The sequence below is a fragment of the Pseudonaja textilis genome, chromosome 1, assembly GCF_049901715.1.
Source record: "Pseudonaja textilis isolate UNSWEBS1 chromosome 1, rPseTex1.2, whole genome shotgun sequence".
Taxonomy (NCBI): domain Eukaryota; kingdom Metazoa; phylum Chordata; class Lepidosauria; order Squamata; family Elapidae; genus Pseudonaja; species Pseudonaja textilis.
Genome location: NC_141990.1, coordinates 228,630,665 through 228,643,493, shown reverse-complemented (window position 1 = coordinate 228,643,493; position 12,829 = coordinate 228,630,665). Strand labels below are relative to the sequence as shown.

The following is a 12,829-nucleotide window of genomic DNA, read 5'->3' as shown; positions in this document are numbered from 1 at the left end:
TTGTCATTAAGCAACTTAACTGGTCTTAAAGTGTGGTGTCACATGACCATATCACTTGGTCACATGACCATATCACTTATTCACATCAGTTCGAGCTTTTCCTAGTTGCCATTAAGAGAATCCCATGTCATTAAGTGAGGACATCACTGCCATTTGTGACCACCTGCTGGTTCTCATTGACTTTACTTGTAGGAAGCTGGCAAAGAAGGTTGCAGATGACAATGACTTTGGTTACTGCAATAGCTGGAACTTTGAGGATTAGTCATAAATAACACTCCTTCAATGCTGTTGTTAAAACTGTCACTGAACAAATCATTAAATGAGAACCATCTGTATTATAAATAACCAGCATTAATCTGTAAACAAATATGATCAGAATCTTTTAAAACTTTCTGTATCATTAAACAATACCTGGGATCTCTTGAAAATTCAAAAGTTAGCTTGTAAAAGAAAATCAACAGAAATGCACAAGAGGGATGGCAGAGACGTTTATTCCAGCAGTTGTTTTACTGCATCATATTTCAGGATAAAATATTGTAAAAGACGACAAAACCCAAAGAAAAAATATAAAAACAAATCCACAAAATTTATGACTTTATTCTGAGAAAACTCACAATGGGACTGAGCAATTTCCTTTATTGCAAAATATGGGGAGGCAATGGGAAAAAGTGAGTTCCCAGTTTTGTTATCTTTGAGCTACCAGGAAAGTTCCAGGAAAAAGATCATACTTTCCTCCACCCATCAGAAATGCCTGACAATGGTTGAAGACAGCTTTACCTTCTTGCACAATAAGTGCAAAATGGAAGTCTTGCTGCAATCCTACTGTGGAGCTAATGACCTGCATCCCTTTAGTGTATGTAGCGCCTAGCCTTCTCCAGTGGAAACTTGCAGCAAGACAAATTCGCCATTATGGACTACCAAACCCCATTTTGGTGACAACAGGATGACTGCTCCCAAGGAATACACTACTCAAATGTTAGTGCATAGGAAGGAATTCCTGACTCCAAGCACCCAAGGGTCATGCAGCAAATGCCACTTAGATCTCTGTACAAGCATGACAAAAAAGTTTCCCCCAGCCCCTCCCCCCCTTCATAGCATTTAGTACAGAGTCAGTGGTCAGGGCACTGCCAGTTTCAGCAACAGTACAAGATATTTCTTTAGCCAGTGCAAAGTCCTCTATGTTAGAATATCATGGGCTTGGTGTTCCACCAACATTTCCATGTTCTTCACATCTGTGCACCAGAACTCCAGACGGTCTTTCATACCCTTTATCTAGAAAACAAATCAACAATCATATATTAGAAACAAAGACACAAATGAGACAATGATACAACAATTGCCATATTAGAAAATTCCTAGCTTTCTAAACGGATCTGATGTGAAGAAGTTGTGGAATCAGTGCACAATCTGTAGAGGCACCTGTGGAGCTGAGGCCCTGAATGTCTTGAGACTCCCAGATGACAACTGCCACACCTCCACCCATGCCCTGAAGTCTCAGCTGATGCTACACCCAAAACCCAGCTGGGCACATTTCAAAAGGAGCCAACCCATCCAACTCCTTTCCATGCCCAATTAGATTTTGGTAATATAAGCCATTACATATTTGAAACATTCCACCTGCTCAATAGATTTTCCTTTATCAACCTAGTGAAGGGGTTGAAAATTTCTTGAAAATACCAGGACACTTGTTTTAGGTAGTTTATTTTGAAGCATTCAAATATTGATAGTGTTCTACAACAGCTAGGTGCCCCAACTTTGGCTAGGGTGCTGCATTGGATGGCTGAATCATCCACATATAAAATAATATGTGGCAACTGATGAGGATGAGGTCCATGAGTGGAAAGCTATAGATGAAAATAGCTGGTATAAGACCTCAAATAAGGGGACAGTAGATGTGGAATACAGGCAGCTTCAAAAAGTTCACTCTGAAAACCTCTAAATTCTAGCATTCATTCAATCCAGACTCAAGATGCTGTGAGAAATTTATTTCTAATTCTAAACCAACAGGAACAAAAACTTCCAAAACACCGTGCATTACTGGAGAAAGCATATTTCTAGACAGATGTGATTTCTGCTGATTACAAAAAATGTAAAACTTCTACATTCTAAAACTGATGTGTGTGTGTGTACATTTAAAATGTGAGGATTAAACAAATGAAACACTCTGCCAACAACCTATGCTAATTTCCACCATAAAACTTTCTAGTATAGTTCTAAAACAAAACCTCTGAGACTGCATGAGGTGACGCTACCTGTTGTAAATCCAAAACGCGTGGTTGAACCCATGTCATGTGGACCTTTTTATCCACTTCATCAATACTGCCTTTCACCAAGCCTACTGAGAGTGCTTTCATCACTAGCAGCTCCACCTGCACAAGAAAAGAAAGCAGTGTCTTTCAAAGTAATATCCAATATGTCCCAGGTACAACTTACTGCTCTGAATGCATGGTACAACTAAAAGTGAAATAGTGAAAACTACAGAGTAACTCACCTCATTTATAGTGACTTTGGCACTTCTAGCAATTTCTTCAAAAGTAAGTTGCCTGTGATTAGCTGGTCTGGTGAAGGTCATCTGTAGCCAAGAAAAGCTAGAGGATTAAAACTAATATGGACTTAAAAAAATTCTAACATGCTCACTGCACAAATCTATTTTTATTTATCCTTGCTGACCTCAGTACAAGATATCGACTGTAAAGCAGTCTAGATTTTTGATAGTATCTTTAAGAAAAAAAGTGTATTTTATTATAAATGAGAGCTATATAATTGGCATATAATCTCAAAAAGTGCACCAAAGCAATCTTTCAATTAAAAACTTAAATTAACTGATATTAAGCAGCTTGTGATTAACATTTAATACAGTATATATTTAATAACAATCAATCCATCTAAAAATATTTCATATAATGGCTTCCTTTATACTGTTTTGTGGTCTGTTTTGAACAACAATTAAGACTGATATACCAAATGATTTTTCCCCACTAGTATTAAATAGAAGTCAATACAGAATGTGATTCAATTGAATGACATACTGTATATGGTAGGATAGTAAGCATAATATAAGTATTACTAAGAAACTAACTGGTGTCCTTAAAATCCATTTATTTCAATCACCATGAGAAACAGCCATTCTTTTTGCACCATAATTTAGTTTCACAAAAGTGAAAAAAAAAAAAAATTTCAGTGATAAGCAAAACAGTTTCCAAATCTTACACACACACACACACACACACACACACACACACACTATACAGAAGCCTGATGATGGCAGATGAGATTCTGCCGAAACGTTGCTACTTTAAAAGCACAACTACAGTGACGTGGGAAAATACCCGAACAAAGCCAAATGCCATACATGTAAGTACCCCCCCTGAGGTTCTCGCGGGTATTTGTATGTGGATCTTTAGTTATTTGGGTTTCCCCCCGCGTAAGATTGGAAGTATCTGGGCAACGTATCTGGGCAACGTTTCGATGAAGCCTCATTCATCATCTTCAGGCTTGTGTCTTCGGCTCTGTGCTTCTCACTCTGAGAAGCACAGAGCCGAAGACACAAGCCTGAAGATGATGAATGAGACTTCATCGAAATGTTGCCTAGATACTTCCAATCTTACGCGGGGGAAAACCCGAATAACCAAAGATAGATAGATAGATAGATAGATAGATAGATAGATAGATAGATAGATAGATAGATAGATAGATAGATATTGGGGGGGGGAGATCCTTTACAATCAGGGTGCAAATTAAAGTAAAAGTAATGTCAGTTAACAAAATAAATATAATTTTTTTCACCAAAAGGTTATTCAGATAATTAGCAATAGTGCTATCTTTGTTGCAGGACCTACCTCCATTAAGCACAGTAGTTGGATTTTCTGCAACAGAAGTGTTTCATTTGCAGCCAAGTCTGGCTGTAAAATAAATCACAAAAAGTTAGCCTGCATTATCTTTACTTTTTTAAAATATCACCTGAAAGGAAAATACCATTCATTTTGTGTTTTGCTTCTGTGCTCAAAACTATTCTCAAACACACTACAAAATCAATCTAAACTTCTAAATGCATCTATCAAGATTGATTTCCAACAGTCTTTGCAAATCATCTCTCATTTTATTGGAAATTCTTAGCTCTGGATGTTAGGTGTGCAGTTTTGCAGAAGAGGTTCTGCAGAACTCTCTGGAGTGTAAATTCAGCTCTTATCTGCAACTGATTAAAGCTGCATGTTTTTCCTGGAAGGCACAGCTGCTTTAATGAGCCAAAAAGTGCTACACATTCCAAAGCATTGTACAACAAACTGTACAACAAAGTAGGCCTGCACAACATGTGGAGAGCCAAGCAGATTGGTGCAGCCCATCAGCATTTTTTGAAAAACAACCATTCCACTGACACAAAACATCACTGCCACCAGGAAGGATCTGCTGTTATTGCTGAGGTTTTCAAGGCCTCTTCCATCCTGAAAGACATGCTGCCAAACATCTAAAATGCTTCCAGGCCATAGGGACACTGTTAATTCCATTCCTGCCAATGCACTGCTAGCAGCCAACAGCTGATCATCTCACAAGCTATTTCAATGTGATCTGCTATTATCTTTTAAGGTATAAGTCTGGCCCTTTTGCCTTTACAAACTATGTAAGTCTGATTCTAAGTCAATCCAACTTTGCAGAGTGTGTTCTGCTAACAGAACAGTCAACCATGAATTGTGTTCCACAAGATGCTTAACTCCTCTTCCAATTTTGCAATTCTGGGCAGGCAGTAAAATCCTGGAGCCTCTTGTTAATCAGCTGAATAAATCTAAACTTGCATAAGAACTATTACAATGATCTGATCTGTCTGAATTCATATCTATACAGAAATAAATATTCATCTAAAGGTGTTTTATATTACTTTCCTAAAATGCTATCAGGTCATACCAATCACTAACCTGTTGGCCCCATGATGATTTCAATGCTTGGAATTTTTCCACATTGCCACTATTGAAGGCATAGAGTGTGTCAATCAGCCATTGTCTGTCAGTGTCCCTCAAAGATTCCAGTACAGGATGCATAAGCTATAGATGGAGAGTAAGATATATTACTAACAGCAAACTTTTTTTAAAGTCAACTGTTAACACTAAGATACTGTAACTCTACTTACCAGTTCCCCGAAGTTATAGACTCCTTCACCCAAGAGTCCTGCCAAGCCTAAAGTAAAAGCCCTTTCCTGCTGGTCTGTCACTGAAAAGAAAAATGTTCTACTTCAGTCACTATCCCACATTCATTCTCATTTTCAGTAGCTGGGAGAATCCCCAACTTCATAAATGCTATTTTAAATTCAATTTATATCTATTATATTTAACTTGAAATTGAAACACTTTATAAGATAAACACATATTAGTGTGATGACCCAGGGTGGGATACAAAATAAACACAGTCACAAAAAAAAGGTGAAGCCCCTTTTATTCCTTCACTTTGCTTCCAAGCTCCAAATATCCTTGACTGGAGACAAAAAAAAACTCCCACACAAGGAGTTACAAGGAGGAAATGTCCCTTAAATTATAAGGAGTAAAAAACACAAACTAGGCAAGATAAGGGCTTGAAGATGTCCACAGATATCAGAACACACACTGGGAAGGACACCAAACTCAGGAACAATAAACTTGAGAAATTTTCACGCTTTGTTTCCAGCATTCGCCCGTACACATGTCCATCCTCTTATCCAGTTGTCACAACTGCAGCCCATGAAGAGGATCAAGGCCCTCTCCTCCCCAGTAGACCACATATCTCCCTTATCCTCTCCTCCCTGCGTGCCTTAGGATGGAGAGGGGATGGGCCTGGGTTCTCCTCTGACTGCCCAGCCGGCCTCTGTCCTTCCCCAGCCTCCTCCACAACCTCCAGAGCCACACTTCCACTCCATCAGCTGTTCCTCCTCTCCCTCAGAATCAGTCTCCACCAAGGGCATGACAATTAGTGTGCATTCCCCACCCTTTTGAAAAATAAGGCCGAGTGTCTCCGATCATTCTATTCATAGAAGTGCCTTGTTCTTTAAGATGTTTGATGTATATTTCTACATCCTTGTTAGTTTTTTTTTTTAAAGTAAATTCTTCAGTGGAGTAGCTCCCTTTTAAGGCACATCTTTACTAGCACTACACTGCCAAACACATTCAGTGGGGAAAGAAAAGGGATCACTACCTGGCAGGTCTTTGACATCTATGCAGCCCAGGAACCTTAATGCATCCTTGTAGTAAGAGGCATGATTCCCAATTGTTTGATAATACTTGCTAGAGAGATCATAGAAGCGGCTGTGAACAGATGTCACTCCAGGAAGATTATTCAACATCTCCTCAACTTCTTCAATTGTCTCCTAAAGAAAACAAAATAGATGCCAAATCTTAATTTTGTGTATGTGTGTGTGTGTGTTTGTGTATGTGTGTATGTATGTATGTATGATGTATGTATGTATATGTTATTATGGAATATATATACTGGAAGAGTGTAAGTTTGCTTTTAAAAATATAGTATCAGTACCGAACAAAATTCAGTATTGGAATTAATGAACATTAGTAGGTATAATCTGAGGTTACTCCATTTATTTTAGGAGAGTGGCAAATAAATAGGCATTTACATGTCTGTTGAGTACATAAGGTTATATAGATTGTCCTGAAGAAAGCCGGATATAATTAAGCAGGGACTTTTGCCTGAATGAGTTAATATTTGACGTCAACAAAGACTTCCTGGTTTCTAAAGAAGAATTAGATCGTAATACAGTATTTGTATATTTGTTGGCAACAATTGCTTCAATTTCTCTGAAATATACTCTTTATATAAAGTAGAAATGTACAACCTAAACTCTCATGTAATTCCACATTTTAGAGGCATCCCCAGAATCATTTTTAAAAATTGTCACTAAGTAGTAATGTTTAATCAGAAACAATTTGTTCCATAACTTTGGCGATTTCTTCGTCTTCTAATGCTTCATCCTTTGGAATTTCTGGGTCAGGGGTCATGTTTGATCGCTACCCAAGTATGTGTTCATGACCACATTCAAAATTTTGTGAATTTTTTGATCGGAACCCAATTTGGTCGTGGTCAGAAACGTTCGTGAGCAGAGGTTCTGTACATAGGAACAGCCACATTATTTCATTAATTTAATTAAACCAGATTTTAGCACTTTTCATGGAATTCAATAAGTACAGGCGTACTAGAAAGGAGAAATACTTAAAAATTGTGAGCAACTTAAAAATATAACTCTTTAATGCAACAGGGAAAACTGAATCAGTGAATATAAAAATAAAATACTGCCTCACCTTTGTAACTTGCAGGTCACCAATGTTTAATTTTAGCGCACCAATGGCTGTTTTACATAGAATCACAGCTTCATCGCTGCTTTTCACCTACAATCAATATAAATGCCACATCATAAAATAGCTGTTGTATATTGATACATCTGCATATAAAAATATCAGATTAAAAATCCTAAATCTGACTTATTGTCCTTGTGTACTTTCTTACTGAAGAAAGCATGCAAGTAGATCTCTGTGATTAATGAATCCCATAGTCACATTTTCAAATCTGCACTATTCAAAATAAGTCTATGGAAAATAGGGTAATCGGTTCCAGTTGAAATAGGCAATTAAAATTTTTAAAGCTTACGCTTATTACTGAAAGACGACTTTCTCACTTTATCAACTGTTTGGCAACTGTTGAAATATACAAAGACGCTGAATGAATGGTAGTTACAACTGCTCCTTGAAGTTATGGTTGTTGCAACCTCTGCAGTCACATGATCAAAATTCAAGCACTTGGAAACCTATCCACATTTACAACTGTAGCACATGCTTCCACTCCTCCAACCTCCCTCTCTCCCCTCCATCTATGTTTTTTGGATACCCTGCACTCTGCTGCCACCATCCATCATCTTCCTCCTGTTGCTGACAAATCCTGCCAGGCCTGGGCAGTTGCTGATCCTTCACAAGGCCTTCACAATAGTCACCTATCTTCCCCTCACATCTCTGCCCTTTTGGCTGCCATGCATAACCTTCACAAAGGGCCCACAACTCCCTTGGCCAGATATACCTCATCATAAAGAAGAGGAGGAGGAGAAGGAGGGTGAAGATCAGCTGGACCAATGGAGGTAGACGGTGAGTGCAGAGTGGCTAAAAGGGCAGAAATGGAGGGGTGGGAGGACAGATGAGGAGGACTGAAGCAGAGGGGAGCAGGGCAGGGCAGGGCAGGGCAGGGCAGATCTGTACAGTCCCTGCCTAAAAAACTCCAACCAAGGCTACCAGAACTTCTGTCACTAAAAACCTTGCAGAACTCATTATGTGGCACAGTCGTGTGATATTTTCCTAACAACCACTTCACTTAAATAAATTCTGTCCCCAATTAGGAAAGAAATCTACCTGTATTATATTAGTCAAAGGGGATAAACCTTTATCCAAAGCATACCTGCTATATGAGTTATTCAAAATTAGTCTCTTGAGTTTTCCTCAAACAGAACTTTTCTTTTCTCCATGTCACACACAAGCAATTAACATCTAAAACCTCAACAGCAACTTGCACTAACTGAAATGTGACCTTTTATCAATTTATATTTTGTACTAAATTGAGTATTGCACTATTTGCAACCTACCTGTACATTGGCTAGCTAGAATAGCAAATGTCAGAAACTAATTGAATTAAATTATATATAACTGTCTATTGAGTTATTTCCTTACCTTTTCACGGGTCTTTTCCAGAAAAGTAAGAGCAACATTAGGATCTAAAGAAATGCATACCAGAGGCAACATTAAGGATTAGTTTAAAAATATATGCCATGCCTATCACTTCAGCATTAATCCTTTAAAATTATATTATGTACAATGAAACATAATATAAAACATATGAAATATAAAATGCACTTCCACATTAATCTTTTAAAAATGAATTATATACAGTGAAATATATTAATATAAAACATAAAATAAATATCAAAGAACTTCAGGCATCCTTTTTGTATCTCTTAATTGGAATTCTCACAAATTAAAGGAGATTTATGGCATAAATAAAAGTGGGATCTCTTGCATATCATTTCATCCTATACTGAAAGAACTGTAAACATAAGACAAAATTCCTACAAGTAAATGAGCAATAAAATAAACTTTCAATCTGAATTGAATACTTTATTTGGCCAAGTGTGATTAAACACACAAGGAATTTGTTTCCAGTACAGAAACACTCAAGAAAAGCAACAGAATAAAATACCAATAAATGCCAATAAAAGAGATGACTAAATAAGAATAAATAATACTACAGCCACACTACGTGAATAAATATAAACTTTACGCAGCACTGTGAGAATTGGGTGTTCAGCAGAGTAATGGCATGAGGGGGAAAATGTCCATAAAAAACTGCTTTCAATCTATACTTCCATAATTCAGCACTTAGCTTATTAATACCATCAGTGGGCAAAATACTCAGTTTGAAAAGATTTTTTTGAAAATGTTCAAATAATGTTTGTCATCTTGGAATACTTTTGGAATAATAAAAAGTTGCACTAACGTCCGAACAGTTATTCTAGATTTGAAATGGTCTACATAACACAAATACTCCTTTGCCTTATTTGACATAGGTATTTCAAAGTCAAGTAACAGAAAGTATCCATAAAAGGCTAAATATATAGATCACATCAAACTCACATTATCACAGCGGTATCACGTGATCTATCAAGACTTTTTTTTTTTTTTTTGCTAAATTGTGTGTGGCCAGCACGAAACACATCTGGCCTGTGGGCTGGGAGTTTGATAGCCCTGATATAGATGTTTTCCACTCCCAACTGAGTTAAGGGGTCAGCTGCTATTAATTATTGAAAGTTACTGTATACCATTTCCAGCTCCAAAATTTCAACTTGAACCACTGTCTTTAAGAAAATAACTATGTGTAAAAGGAGCTTACCTGTCATTTGCCGTACCACATGAAGAATGATTTCTACCAGGGATAAAGGATTCACCCTGAAATAAAGAGGAATTACTATGAATCAATGAAAAATAATATAGGCTTTTTAAAAGTCTAGCCATGTGAAAAAAAATTACCTGTGTTCAAACTCGCTGATAAAGTTCTCATAAAGCTGTAAGCCAAAAGAAAAAGATAATTTTAATAACGCAGATGCATACAGGCTAAGTACCATATTTTTTGCATTATAAAATGCTCCAGACCACCTAGTTTTGGGGGAGGAAAACAAGAAAAAAAAATCTGCCTCCCAGAAATTTGCCTCCTTGTAGCAAACAACCTGGTCAGCTTCAACACAGCCTGATTTAGCATGAGCAGCTGATCAGCAGTTGGATCAGTCTACCCCCAATCAGCTGTTGCAGGCTGCAGGGCTTGCCACCACCCATTGCCGTCTCCGCATGCCCCATTTTCAGCCTCCGCATGTCCTTTTTCCAGCCTCTGGCAGCAGCTATATGCAGCAGCAGCAGCAATCCCCATCACCTGGAACAGGCCAAAAACAGGACTTGTGGAGGCCAAAAAGTGGGGGCTGGCAGGTGGGCATGGTTTCAGCAACATTCACTCTATAAGATGCACAGACATTTCCCCCCCCCCCTTTTGGGGGGAGTGGGAATGCATCTTATAGTGCGGAACGTTGCTTCTGAGCACTTTCTTGACAATAGAAATAAATCGGAACAAAAAGGGAAGAAAAATGACAGTTCTATGAACAGTAAAGAGACAGTATAGGGGTATGGAAATCTTTTTCATCAACAGCTGAAACCTACAAAATTCAAGTGTCTCATCAAACCAAGGATAGTATCCCATGTGATTATCTAGCTTATTGTAAAAGTCATCCAAGTAAAAAAGTACACCCCCATCTGGAGGCATTCAACTGGTTTGCCCTTAATAGAAGATTCATTACATGCTGCATCCATACCTTTAATGAACTGAAACCTGTTAGATATTCTTCTAAGACAGGAACCTAGTTTTGTATCCCATTCTAAATGGTATCCTTTCAAGAATTTGAAGAGTATCAAGTTCTCCAATAGCAAGGGAAAATATATCCATTTGATTCTTCGCTGGATTTGTTTTCAAAATCACTACAAACTTTTTATTATTCTTGTTATGTAACTTCTGCAGGGCTATACTTCATTACAGTGAAATTACATGCCATTCTACAGCAATGTGACCTGTGTTATAACCCTAAAAAGTAAAATCAAATTACTAAAACGGGTTCTTTTGGATGTATAAAATTATAGTACTGAAAACAACGTATTGCAAATAAATAGATAACTACTCTTTGCATTTGTTAGGAATGATTCTTAAACAAGCCATTCTAATTGACACGCATTTAATAATACTAGTACACATACCTTGATAAGACCATCTCCTTGAGCAAAGCAGGGATCTTGCACAAAATCCAAAACCTGCAAGGTTAGCTGGTGCCAGAGTCTGTAAGATAGACAAAAGAAATAGCAATTTTCAATATTGACAAAATTTTATACATGAGCAAATCTAAACTGAAAATTAACTCTATTACTGATATATAGAATTATTCAAAATATTTATTTGGATAATAAACTTAAACTTAAAGAACACTGATTTTAAAATACTGTACCAACAAAATGTTGCTTAAAATAACCAAAATAATGTATCAGCAATACTTCCTATGAAAAGTCCATCATTAAGAAATATCAGGTTTTCAGAGAGCTGTTGCCATCTAAATAATAAACAATATTGAGCAAAATAGACTGCCTCATTACAGAATAGCTTTAATAGTATATCCACAGTCAATATTTCACCACAATGTATGTAGGCCATCAAAACCTGGGTAGATACGTGTGTATGTATGTATTTATGTGTCTTCAAGTCAATATTGACTCCTGGAAGTTGTATGGACTGCAGTTTTGCAGCAAAAAAAAATCAGAAATCGTTTGCCATTTCTCTGGCAATACCTACATGTTGGTTGAATCCCCCAATGGAACAATATCCCCACCTGTTCTCTAATGTTTGAGAATTGGTAGTCCACGCAGAGCAGAGCAGTCCTGTATGAGGAACTAGAGGAAATGTTACATCAAATAGAAATCTGCTCTGAGAGAATGGAACCTTCTATGCCTGGAATGCATTTTAATGTTATTTTTTTTAAAACCCAAAACGTTTTGTTTGAAGCATAAACATTTGAATAGGCTGCTTTGAGGGCAATGTTAAAAGATCAAACGCTATGCTGGCAATATTAACTGCAGGAATAGCCGGGAAACTAGCAACCACCAGACACCTCACCCCCCACCCCAGTGTGTATTTCCAGAGTAGACCAGGTCAACAAGATCGTCCTGAAAGCAGGCAGGACGTAACAGGACAGGGAGTCTTGCCAAGACAAGTGAACCAGCAGGAAGAACGGGATGGGACAAGGAGGCAGGTTGAAAACGAAGCGCCCCGTCTTAGACACACACAGCCTGCTGCGAAAGGGGAGGGGGGTGTCTTCAGTCTCTCAATTACCTTAGCCATTCCTTCTTGTGCTTCGGCATCACCCGAGTAAGATCTAGCAAAGATCTCCCCGCTCCCAACCTCCCCATCTCCAATGCACGTGTACCCCATTTGCTTCGCTCCCCTCCCCCCACCCGCTTATTGAACCGATCCTCACTCACTTTTTATTGTAAAGCTCCTCCAGCCGGTGCCAAACGGCAGCCTGACCAGGCCCCGAGCTCTGGCTCTGCTGTAGGAAAGCTGGGACGTCCTTCATGGTAGGACCGGGAGGGGACCAGCACCGAGAGAACCGCCGTTCACTCTGAAGAGCAACGGAGACCGGCCCTTTTCGGCGCCGGAAATGCACACTCACTTCCGGCACCTTCAACGCGGAGCATGCCGGGTACCGTATGGCCCTGCGTAGGGTAGCCTCGCTTCA

At 38.4% G+C, this 12,829-nt stretch overlaps 1 protein-coding gene across 1 annotated transcript; it reads right to left on the bottom strand.

Annotated features, from left to right (window-relative positions):
* Positions 1–472: 472 nt before the first annotated feature.
* PSMD13 (proteasome 26S subunit, non-ATPase 13) lies at positions 473–12,822 on the bottom strand. Its single transcript, XM_026706707.2, has 13 exons — positions 12,573–12,822; positions 11,301–11,379; positions 10,035–10,069; positions 9,898–9,953; positions 8,682–8,725; positions 7,272–7,358; positions 6,157–6,328; positions 5,123–5,202; positions 4,911–5,036; positions 3,840–3,902; positions 2,492–2,572; positions 2,253–2,369; positions 473–1,272 (listed from the first exon to the last, which is right to left on the bottom strand). The coding sequence occupies exons 1-13, from the start codon at positions 12,665–12,667 to the stop codon at positions 1,177–1,179; spliced, it is 1,131 nt and encodes a 376-aa protein (XP_026562492.2). The 5' UTR covers positions 12,668–12,822; the 3' UTR covers positions 473–1,176.
* Positions 12,823–12,829: the final 7 nt, after the last annotated feature.